Raw genomic sequence first — 12,677 nt, forward strand, 5'->3', positions numbered from 1 at the left:
ATTTACATAAGGATTCTGGGGCTTCTTCTTCTGGGATCTCCCCACCCTTTCTACTGCCTTTGTGTAATAAGCAGGATTCTAAGATGGGCCCCAAGATTCATGTTCCCTGTTGTACATGCCCTGTGTAATCCCCTCCCATTGAGTGTGGACAGAACCTGTGGATATGATGATACATTACTCCCGTGATCATGTGTCATCATATGGCTAAAGGAAGATTATCTTGGGTGGGCCTGACCTAATCAGGTGAGCCCCTTAAAAGCAGAGAATAGTTCTCCAGCTAGTCACAGAGGAAAAAGTCAAAGAATGTGCCCTGCTGACCAGGAAAAAAGCAAACTGCCATGTTGTAAACTGCCTATGGGGGCTACATGGCAAGCAACTGTGGGCATCTTCTAGAAGCTGAGGGTCATTCCTGGACAATAGTTGACAAGAACACTGGGACATGAATCATACAACCAGAGGAAATGAGTTCTGCCAACAAGTAATGAGTTTGGAAGAGGCCCCTGAGCCTCAGATGAGAATCACAGTGCCAGCTGACTCTTTGATTTCAGTCTGGTGAGACCCTGAGCAAAGGACCCAGGTAATCTGTCCTAGACTCTTGACCCATGGAAACTGTGAGATAATAAGTGGGCATTATATTAAACCACTAGCTTTGTGGTAGTTTGTCACAAAACGATAGCTAATACACTCTGGTTGCCCCAAATTCTGTTCTCTGGTTTTTCAAGAAAGCAAACCATCAGAATTTTAACTGTTTCTGAAGATGCAGATGGGGTTTACCTTCAAACTGAATGCTGTAAAAAAAGATTGGAAATTTAATCCATACCCTTCCTTTCTTCTAAGTGACTCCTCTCCAGGATCTGCCTGTTTTTATTCACTCTCCATTGCTTTCACGTAACTGTCTTTTACATTTTGCCCAGAGTTTATAGTTGTTATCTTTGGGAGGGTTGACAATATAAGTTACTTGACCATTCAGATTCTGGAAACATTTTGAAAGTAGAACCAGTGTGTGATTTGCTGGTGGATTGGATGCAAGTACAATAAAGAGAGAAGTCAAAGATCATCCTGTGGTTTTTGGCCTCTGCAATTAGCCGAAAGGATGCAATTGCCATTTACTGAAATGGGAAAGCCCTAGAAATGCAGTCGATTGCATGTGTGAGTTTAGAGTTCAGGGGAGAGTACTGGTCTAGAGATACAGATCAGGGAGTGGTTTTTAAAGGCATGAGGCTGAATTAACTTCTCAACAAGTTAACTCTAAATAGAGTGAAGAGATGTAGAGACTGAGTCCTGGGGCAATCCAGAATTTAAAGGTAAGGAGGAGAGATGGAACCAAAAGAGGAGACTAAGAAGGAGCCAGTGAGAGAAGAGAAAAACAGTGAGGAAATGGTGACCTCAAAGCCAATTGAAGAAAATGTTTCAGAGACAAAGGAATGATTGCTTGTATTTAATGCTTTGCCAAGTGAGATGAGCATTGAGACTCATGCACTGAATTTAGCAATTGTGTAGCCTTTAGCCTTTGCAAGAGCAGTTTCAGCAGAGTGTTTTAGGACAAAAGTTGACTAGGGTAAAGGGCAAATGGGAGAGGGGAATTGAAGACAGCAAATTTACACAGCCCTTTAGAGTAATTTTGTTGTAAATGTGAACCAAGAAATGTAGCAGAAGAGGAAGAGAAGTCAAGAATTTTATTTTGTTTGTTTTTAAAATGGAAGAATGTATAGTGTGTCTTTATGCTGACGGGGATAAAACAGTAGAGAGGCAACATCAACAGTACAAAAAAACAGAAGAGAGGATTATCACTGGAGCACACAAGTGAAGGAGTTGCCCTCAGATAGAAGCAAGCAAAATTCATCCATAGAAACAAAAGTGAAAGCAGATTATGTAGGCTTGGATATAGGTGAGTAGGTCAATGTAGCTGTGGGAGCTAGAGGTTTCAGAGGAGATGAGAAGATAAAATTAGCAATCTGGAGTGTGAGACAGTGGATGGGCTAGAAATATGTAATAGGCTCTCTGGGCAGGACCAAGGGTGCACTTGAGGTTAGAGGGTCATGATTTTGAAGTGAGGTCAGGATTGATTGAATCAAAGTTGGGATTTTTTCAGTTGTGCACAAATGCAAGATAGGGCAAAGGAGTTGAGGCCGTGTGGAAGGGAGTGATAATTGGAAGTGATTGCCAATGAAATCTAAGATAGGAAAGAGGGAAGTGAAAAAATGAGGTGAGTGAAAGTGAAAAGATGATGAGATGAGCCAAAAAAAAAAGAAAGAAAGAAAGAAAGAAAGAACAGGGGAAATGATAGATTAAACAGATAGACATAAGGATACTTCAAAAAGTTCATGGGAAGTTTTGTATTATTTTTTAACTCTATTTTTCCAAGGACTTATGAAATACCGTCGTAGGTAGAATAATATCTATTTTAGGGCATATTTGAAAATGTTTACAATAAAAAGTTTTTTTAAAAAACTGGTAAAATGGCTTGTAAGTACAGTGTCATCAAAGATTTTGGTGTCAGGTTTCTAGAAGTGAACTAGAAAGAAGGGAGACAGAGCCCAGAGAGTGGTCTTGATGGAGACTGAGAGGACAGAGAACATGGAGGTGTTGCAGGCACTGGTAGTGACAGGGACTAGGGAAGGACCTCAGAGCTAAGTGACTAAAGGAGGGTGGAAGATAAACTCATGGGGAAGAGGAAACAAAGGATCCCAGAGACCAGGCTACTATAATGATTATCTGCATGGAGAATGAAAGCACAAAGAGTTAGTTAGAGAGTTAGTTTTAACCACAGTGAGCCAATCCTTAAAACCTTCAGAGGAGGAGCGAGAGTGAGTCTGTGGACTAGCCTGAGAAGCTGGTGGTGTTTACAGGAGAAACCATTGGGAAGTAACAGTGACAGCAAGGAAGACACAGGCCCTCTCTCAGCCCACTGCCGCCCCACCAACCTGGAGGTACAGGAGTGTGCAAGAGAAAACAGCTTCTGCTTGCGAGGGCTCTGGGGGAAGCAGTGTCCTCAGGGGAGGTCTAGACATTAAGGGAGAAATTGTTCTACTAAGAATCCAAATTAGCTGGTTACTGCACCGGAATGTTAAACTGAGCTCTCCACCCTCCTAGCAGTGAAAGTTCCATAAAGGGAGAAGTGATAGGCTACACAGACCTTAGGATCTGACAAAAGGAGGCATATAATTTCTTCAAAAGAGACCAAGATTGTCTAAGATTTCAAGAATTTTTCCCATAGATCCACAATCATTTTTATGTCCCTTGCAACTAGAACAAAGCTTGAAATATAATCAGAATACAATAAATGTTCCTTTAACCACACTCATGTGACACAGAGGTTCATTAATGGACAGTATCTTTAATGGCAGTTTTGAAGATAAAAATCTGATCATCAACTCTGAAATACGGCATAGTCATGAAGTTTCCATCTTGATCTTAGTTTTGAACCTGAGATGGTCTTCCCAAAAGTGAAGCTAATTATAAAATGAGCTTTAGCAGTTCTTCTCCTGCACACACAGTATGCAGTATAAGGCACTGAGATAGTTAATAGCTTTTAGCATTCACTTTCATTCTTTCTCTTTTAAGAGGAAAACCTGCCATTTAAAAACATGCAAAGCTAATTAAAGCTTTTCCACTATTTCATTATCTGAATGTAGTTGCAAATGCTGACTTAAAACTCTTATCAGAGAGAGACTCAACATCCCTCCACGAACAGCAAATGAACATTCAATTAACACTTCAATACAAGCGTATTTTAAGTAAAAATATACTTTATTGTTAATCTAATTCTTTACAAATGCAAATACCCAATTTTAAAATCCAAAGAGAGTTTCCTTTCTTTTATTCTTAAGGGAAAAAAGACCTTTCTCTATTTACAGGGAAGACCTGAGTTTTCTGAAGTTGTTATGAAGTTAGAAGAGTGTCTCTGCAACATTGAGGTAAGAACTTTCACTTCTAAAATACATGCATAAAAAATTCCCTGAGTATCCAAGGATGACAGAGAATGTAGGTGAGATGGTACTTATGGAAAGTTACAGTGAGGGCCCATAACTCCATTCGTATTCACACTATTCATTTTCTAGGGTTTGGAGCAGAATTGGCTCTATCTACAGTAGCAAAGTCAAATTCAGAGTGAATCTGGGCCCTTCCAACTAATTATTATGCAGGCAAATGGACACTGTCATGCTTGGCTTAAAAAATTCATATGTAAATATTTGAAAGTTTAACAAGTATATTAGAAGGTAATTATTTAAATGAATTTTTTTCTATACAAAATTTCCCACATACAGTGAAACGTAAGCTAAAATTTTAAGCCATTGTCCTCTTAAGTTCAGTAAGAAAGGGAAAAATTATCACTAAAATACATGCATAAATTAATTGGAAGGCATTGCTTTCACACCACACATATGTTGCATAAGGTGATATATGTAGGTAATCAGGCTAATGGAATTTTCTTCCCTTAATATCAAGGAGCTGCTTGCTTTAATTTTCTCTGTAATTGCCTTAATTTTTTATACACCTAGTCAGGAGATAGCATTTGAAAATAGGCAAGGGAGGTAAATTCAAAAATAATAATTCAAAATATAATTCATAATAGTGGACTAATTCAAAAATAATATATTCCCAAAGGAAAATGAGTGCCGCTGGAGGAGGGGAAAAGGACATCACACAGATAGGATCATGTATACATCTGCATATGAAGAGAAGGGGCAAAAATGAGGGGAAACAGCAGCACCCAAGATTTCACAACTAAATCTCACAGTGAAACCTTCTAAGAAAAGTTATCTTTCCTTAATAAAAAATCTCTATTACGAGTCACTAGTCTATTGGAAGTTGCAGCCTGCAGCAAGTGGCTCTGTCTCATGACTCTTTCATGGAACTTCTAAAGAGGAAGCCTTTGTTTGTGTAGAAGGAAGCTTCAGTCTTCAGACATAAAACTTCTGTTTCCTTCTCTTAGGCCCTGAAACTTATAAAAAGTGGGGAGCAGTAGTAGTATATCTGGTGGTGCTTCAGCAATTTCTACGGACAAGAGCATCTACCAGAGGCTTTAGGTGTTAAGAGATGCGTCTAAGGCTTGAATTCCAACTATCCTCTTACTTTGAAACTTTGTGTTTGACTGGGCAAGGTTGCTTCTAGCCTGGGGAAACATCACATTAGATGGGGGGTGGATTCCAGAAACAGTGGCAATGGTAGCTAAACTGTCTTAGTATACTTTCTCCCCAGGAGAGGTGAATGTGTTATATGAAAAGAGAGTTTGCTGGACTGGCTTGTACTAATTAAAGGCCCACAGTCAGACTAAAATGGCTTGACTTGTGGAGTTCCATAAGGCTTTATCCTCTCTACTCTTCAACTTTTCTGCCAGTGGTTTAGACCAAAGTCCAGGGGGTACTGTTCCTCACACGTGCAGGCACAGTAAAGTTGAGAGGGACAGAACATATCTGAAAGCAGGATTCTGGAATATCTTGGAGGATAAGTAATAGGACATGTCTAACAAGGATAAATTTAACAGGAGTAAATATAATGTCCTGCGTCAGAGTCAAATAAACAATAACAAAAGTATCATGGGAGAGACATGGTTTAGCAGCATCATGAATGTTAGCAGACCCTAAGTTCCTTTGGAGTTAGAATATGAAGTGGCTGTCTTGCTACAGACTAAAAGATCTAATTGTTTCTGTTCTGAGATGGCCAAAGAAATTAAAATGGTACCTAGCTGTGTCCCTGATCCTTTTAAAGGAATAATTAAAACTGGGACACACATTTTAGGGGAGAGAGATCGGAATGGTCGATGAGTTGAAAATCATGTAATGTCAAAACCAACTGGAGGAACCAGAGATGCCTATTGCAGAGAAAAGAAAATTAGGGTGTGTCCAACAGTTGATTTTAAACATCTGAAGAACTATCATGTGGCAAAGGGATTGCCTTTTTCTCTATGGGAGGACACATACTAGACATTAAAGCAAACTTCAGCTCTTAAAATGGATGTATTCTTGGAAAAGTGTGTAAATCTATTTTATGTAAAGGGAATAATTTTAGCCATGAATTAAAGGAACTCTGCCATGAATCTTATTGCCATAGTGAAGAATGTAGAGAATCTTTTGATCATTGAATAATAACCTTCTAAATATCTATTGTATTAATCTGATTTGGGCCTACTGTGTTTTCACAAAGATGAGCATAAGTTTAACAGGTCAGCTCTCAACATAGAACAGTGTAAGAAAAGTAAGTTAAGCCATCCAGGTGTTGCCACCAGACGTTGAAAGAAAAAGCCAGAAGCAAGCTGAGATGAATAGAAATTAAAATATGAGGAATCCTAGAATATGAAGTTAAAAATAATCCATATTCTATTCTATGTCTTTATACCTGGTGGATTTATTAAACGATTGAAATTGTCCCTCCTTCTACTCAGCTGATGTCTCCTGCATCAAGTAATAGCAGCGGGTCTCTCTCTCCTTCCTCTTCTTCTGACTGCCTGGTGAGCCGGGGAGGGCCTGGCCGGAGCCACGTGGCAGCCCTACGGAGTCGTTTTGAATTAGAATATGCTCTGAATGTGAGGTCCTATGCTGCCTGGTCCCAAAGGTAAGTGGTAATCAACAGCCTCATAGTAACGCCAGATTCCAGAATCTCATCAAGATACAGTACTATCAGCAGGGTATTGACCACCTCTCTGGAAAACTTTGAAAGAAGAGCTTTGAGCCCATTTTTCTTATAATATCATGACCAAAAATTAGACATTTTATTCTCTGTTCATTTAGGTTCACTAAATTACAAGTAATAGAAATTAACTCTAGCTTAAGTAAGAAATGTCTATTCTAAAGCAACAAAAGGAAATTACTGAGTGTATTCTGGGGTCATCTTCTGGAATTCAAGGAAGAATCCTGTATGGGAACGAAGAAACAGCTTTGAGGATCTGATCACCAAAAATTCATGGTTCCAAGAATTACTATATGACCCAACAATTCCACTCCTAAGAATATACCCCAAAGAATTGAAAACAGGTTCTCAAACAAATACTTGTATTCAGATGTTTATAGCAGCACTAATCACAATATCCCAAGGGTGGAAATGACTCAAATGTTCACCAGTGGATGAATAAATAAAATATGGTACCTGTACGATAGAGTATTATTCAGCCATAAGAGGAATAAAGTACTGATACATGCTACAACATGGATGAACCTTGAAAACATGGTAAGTGAAAGAAGCCAGACAAGAAGGTCACATGTTACATGATCCTATTTATATGAATATTCAGAATAGGCGTATTAGTCAGCTCAGGCTGTCCTAACAAAATACCACAGTCTGGGTGGCTTAAATAACAAAAATTTATTTTCTCACAGTTCTGGAAACTGGAAGTTTGAGATCAGGGTGCCAGCATGATTGGGTTCTGGTGGGGGCTCTCTTCCAGCTTACAGAAATCCGCCTTCTCTCTGTGTCTTCACATGACGGAGAGAGAGGTCTGGTGTCTCTTCATCTTTTTATAAGGTCACCAGTTCTGTTGGCTCCACCGTTATGACCTCATTTAACCTTAATTACCTTCTTAAAGGCCCTATCTCCAATATAGTCACACAGGAGATTGGGGTTTCAACACGTGAATTTGAAGGGGGGCATAATCCAGTCCATTGCAATAAATAAATCCATAAAAACAAAAGCAGATTAGTGTTGCATAGTGCTGAGGGGAGGGAGAAACTGGAAGTAATTGCTTAATGGGTACCAGTAATTGCTTAATGAGTTTTATTTTGTGGTGGTGAAAATATTTTAGAATTAGATAGAGGAGATGGCTGTAAAACATCGTGAATATACTAAATGCCACTGAATTGCTCAGTTTAAAATGGTTAATTTTATGTTATGTGAACTTTACCTCAATGAAAACAAAAAGAAAAAAAAAAAACCCTAAAATTTAAGGCAGGAGGTAAATCAGAAATAGAGAAAGTAGTTCAGCATTCTTCCATAGCAAGCTCTGCATTTACATGCCCCAGTTCCCAATAGACAGTCTCTTGGTCTCTCAGCTTAATTGTAACGTTTCAAAGAGAGAGATATCAGTCATTTTTTGCCATAATAATTATGTATAATAATCCATGCCAAAATTCAGGGATATATATATGTACAACCATAAGCATTTATTTCTTGTTCATGTGTCTGTGGGCTGGCTTGAGGTAGGCCTGACTGTGAACTACGGATTGTGTTCAGATCTGCTCCACGTGTCTCTACTCTCCCTGGTTAAGCAAGTAGGAGTACGTACTACCTGGGGTATGTTCTTCTCAGGGACAACGGCTAGGACAAGAGGACAAGCCCAACTTCATGAGCACACTTAAAGCCTGTGTTCAGGTTGAATCCTCAGACAAGGATTGGCAAGTCACATAGCTGAGTTCAGCATCAATAGGGAGAAAGAATATACTGTCTCTAGCATCTGCGAAGTCACATGGCAAAGGATAATAAATTAGTAATAAAAACACAGTCTACCATGACAGAGAATGTGATTAGCCCTTTTTGGATTAAATGGCCATCTCTGGTTTAAGCAAATGTGGTTGGAGTGGGGTGGGGTCAATATTTCATTAATCTAAACATGGCAGCCAGGGGCTCTTGTTGTGGATGGGAAGCAGAAAAGGCAGTCACTGTGAGCTTGATGGACACACTATGAAGTGCATACTGCAACCTTGGGAAAAGTAGGAGAGACTGTTTAAAATCTCTCTCTTTCCACATGAGCTCCCGAGCATTTGCACACGGGCCCAGTTACACATGTGCACTCACACACACAAGCATATTCATACATACTCATACATTCCACTAACAGAGTAAAGATACTTGGTATCTTGAAGGAGGCAAAAGATTATCCAGAGTTAGCAGGGGTTTTACACAACCTACAAATTGTTACCGTTGCTTTTTTAGCAGTGGTTATAATATTTCTAGTCTGACAAAAGAGTTATATCTGCAGCTGTGAGGAAATGAGACTCTGAATCACAAAGCCTTTAATCTATGGAATGTCATGAAATTAAGTATCAGCAGGTTTGCTTGATAAGCAGGCAAACTGGACACGATTCTTTATTGGTTTTCAGTCTCTCTTGTTACTTCATTGAGGGAACCACAGGCCAAGATTAGATTAGGTTTGTTCATCATCATCTTCTGGTTCCACCTGCTCTTCTTATTCTCTACTTGTGGTTTTTAAAATTAATTCTCTGAACAGTCAGCTTTTGATTTTTCTAAAGCACGGTCATCTGAGGTTTGTCCACTTGAGAAAGAGGTTAAGAGGATGAGCCGTGAAAAATCAGACAGATCTGAGGTGAAATCTGGGCATTGCCGTTTGCCAGCTCAGTGACCACGGTCAAGTTATGTAAGTCTCCTGTGTAAAATAAGATAATAATACCAGCTCTTAGGATTGTTATAAGGAGAAGCCCTATTGTCACAGTGGTGACAGTGATTGATGGAAAGATGCCACAGATCTAAGTGAAAGATACAGTTCTAATAATGTAGGCAGGTAACAGAATTTACAACCTATAGAGAGGTCCACAGAACAGGAGGTACGGTGGCCCTCCCAACTGGGTGGGTTGCGGGTGGTGGGAACACAGCTTCTCTGGCCTTAAAGAACCTAGAGAGGTATACCACTGCTAATAAAACCTCCTGAGCTGGGCAGAAAAAATCATCAGTTTTTTTGAGATATCCCCTTTTTGACATTCTCACAAGGTTTTTCTATAGCCTTCTGGCTTCATGACTGCTATGGAACTCTAAGTGTTTGCCTACTAGGTGTAAGTTTCTCTCAGCAGCTTAGCATATCCCAGAGTACTTGCTCTGAGGGTGAGTTGAAGGTCAGTTTGTTAGTTATACCATCTCTCTGGCAAACTCAATCTTTGGGCTACATGAAATCAACTCCAGGAATAAGTAAAGCACTTAGCTAAGCTGTAAAATGTATCACAATAGGAATAATGTCTGTTTTATTCATTAGTATATCCCTAGTTTCCAGCTGTATGCTTGACATAAGTCAATCAGTAATAAATATTTGTTGAGTAAAGAATGAAGAATTGAATAAATTGGATCAATAAATGGTAATTATTAGTAACTTGGAGCGTAATCATTGAACAGGCTTTAACTATTTGTTCTATTTTATTAATTTAAATAGCTACTACACGCTAGGCACTGTTTTAAACACTTTGAATAGTCATCTAATCAAGACTTAGGAAGTAGGGATTCCAATTTTTATAGATGAGTAATCTGCGGCTCCAAAAAGGTAGGCAACTTTCCCAAGTTAATGGAAAGCAGGTAGGAGACAGAACTGGAATTCTCACCAGGACTCTCCTGTGCCTTCTAAATTTCTCCGGCACAGGAGGTGGTGTGTTCCAGAAGCTTGATATATTTTGCCAATACCTGTATTTGCTAGACTTCTTCCAGGTTCTTCTGGAAGTTGATCAGGGAACAAATTCAGCTACTCCTCCCAAGACTGCCTTTCTGGCTTGTGTATATGAAGGCAGAGGAAGTGAGACCAGCGATCAATAGGTTCTTAAAGACGAAGAGCCCAGGGATATAAGAATTGATGGACTGAGTCCAGCAGGGCCATGAGTTTAACAGCCTATAAGGCAGTGGTTCTCAACTTTAGCTGCACATTAGAATCACCTGGGGAGCTTTTACAAGTACCAATGCCCAGGGCCAATTAAACCAAAATCCATGGGGTGGCAATGAGGCATCAGAATGTTTTAAGGTTTCCCAGGTGATTCCAATACACATGCAAGTATGAGAAGCATGCTTTAAGAGAACTGTGCAATGCTAACCTGCCAGTCACTCTGTGGGAAGGGGATGCAGCTGATGGGATAAGTGAAAGAGGGAAGTGAGAATAGGGATGAACAGCAGCTGTAACCAAAGGGACCATTTTGAAAGTTGATTACCTGCACATTCTCTCCCAAAAGTTTTTGCAATGTACCAGCAACCTCTGATCTTTGGGCTTCCTAACTAATTCATTCTAATTACACATTTAAAGTACAATGTTTAATATGGCATTATGATTTTGAAAAATGGGTGCAATATTTGGCCTGTAGTTTCCACTAATGTATAGACCAGGCACCCCTCAGCAATGTCTTGAAAACGGTGTGTTTATTTTTCAATTTCTGGCTCTGAAAGTTTACAGCCTATAGGTTGGAGTTTTGTAATACTCAATTTTATAAGGTTTTGGATGTTTGTTTGTAATGATTATTATTTTCCTTCATAAAATAAATTTCAAGGTGGGATATTGTGTCAGAATTTTTCTCCACAGATAATAGGAATTCACAAATTCCTACCAAAACGACAAATTGATAAAATCTGAGATTGAGGAAGGCGCCCTTGAATTTCTGCCTCTTAAAATAATTTGTGTCTCTAGATATATTTGGAAAACTAAGCATGTGGCACTTGCTCCTCCCACAGGGTATGAAATCTCCCATCTTGTACATGGATTACATCATGTAAATTTAGAAATGACAAAGTGATACACAACCTTTCAGATTTGAAAACCAATTAGTGTTTGTGTGGGGCTGGGCTCTGAAAATAGAATGTTGTGACCTAGTTAGCTGTCCAGGAGAAGAAACCCAGGGATCCAGAGTTGGAAAATATAAAACATACATTTGGAATTAATCTTTCACAGAACAAAAGGGTCCATCAAAGGGTTCCTTTAAATGGAAAGCTTGCCAAGTGCACTTAGAATGTGATTCGACTTATAAGAGTTGAATATAACTTATAAAATTTTAATTTATGCATAGTTTTTCTGGAATACAGCAATTGTGTATGTAAGATGACAGCACCATGAAATTGATGTTCCATGGAGGAATGAAGAAAAGAGAGCTTAAGGAGATCATGTCCACTTGCTCTTGTGAAGCAAGATGTTTAGCAAGTCATAGCAGCCATCTCCTCCTCCTGATCGCAGGTCAAGTGCTCTCCTCTTTAATATACCACCTCTCCTACATAATTCCCTTTTTGAAACTTCCCTTGGGCTCTCAGATGTTCCCTTTTCTTCCAATCCTTTTTTCATCCTCCCCTTCTTTCCCTTGCCAGCTCACCACAATCAGCAGTTTCAACACCATGCTCATGACCACCTCATACTCTCACTCTTTGCTTCTCTCTTCTCCATGGGTTTTCTTGTGATTTATATTGTCCCATGGTTCTAATTCTGTGTCCCCCCACACACACACCCACATGCCTGCACTTTACCCCCGGGTCCATATATCCAATCCTGACCTCTCTGTTTCCCAGCCTTTGCAACGTCTTTAACTTCTCTCCAGCTCCAGCTTCTCCATGCCCTAACCTACCTAACTCTCTTTTTCCAGCATAATCTTCCTTACATAGAAGTCCTATTATATTACCTGCACAAAAATCTTTCGATAGTTCTCTATTGTCTCTAAAATTAAGTAAAGCAATTTCATTCTGGAGCCTAAAGTCAGCGATGATACAGATTTTCATCATATGTTCTAGTGGTTCTAAACAGAGAGTGACACTGTCGCTCTCCCTCTTTTCAGAGCATTTTAGGGTTTTTGAAACCATGTAAGGCTTTTTTTGTTTGTTTTTTTTGGTAGTCTCAGTGACTAAGGAGGTGCCATTGACATTTAGTGGATTGGGACCAGAATGTTGAACTTCCTACAATGTTTTGGACAATCCCACAAAATAAAAAAATTATCCTGCTCAAAAGGACAATAGCGTCCTTGGAGAGGCACAAACTAGAACAGACTAGAAGTTCCACTATTTCG

General features: G+C 39.4%; 1 protein-coding gene across 1 annotated transcript in view; it reads left to right on the top strand.

The window, feature by feature from the left end:
- The window catches only part of TNNI3K (TNNI3 interacting kinase), a 291,813-nt gene that overhangs the window by 230,989 nt on the left and 48,147 nt on the right, over window positions 1-12,677 (top strand). The window contains exons 22-23 of the mRNA XM_063104384.1: window positions 3,858-3,917; window positions 6,386-6,555. Coding sequence (XP_062960454.1) covers window positions 3,858-3,917; window positions 6,386-6,555 — 230 coding nt within the window. The remainder of the gene's footprint in view (window positions 1-3,857; window positions 3,918-6,385; window positions 6,556-12,677) is intronic.

This window comes from Cynocephalus volans, chromosome 8 (assembly GCF_027409185.1).
Source record: "Cynocephalus volans isolate mCynVol1 chromosome 8, mCynVol1.pri, whole genome shotgun sequence".
Classification (NCBI taxonomy): domain Eukaryota; kingdom Metazoa; phylum Chordata; class Mammalia; order Dermoptera; family Cynocephalidae; genus Cynocephalus; species Cynocephalus volans.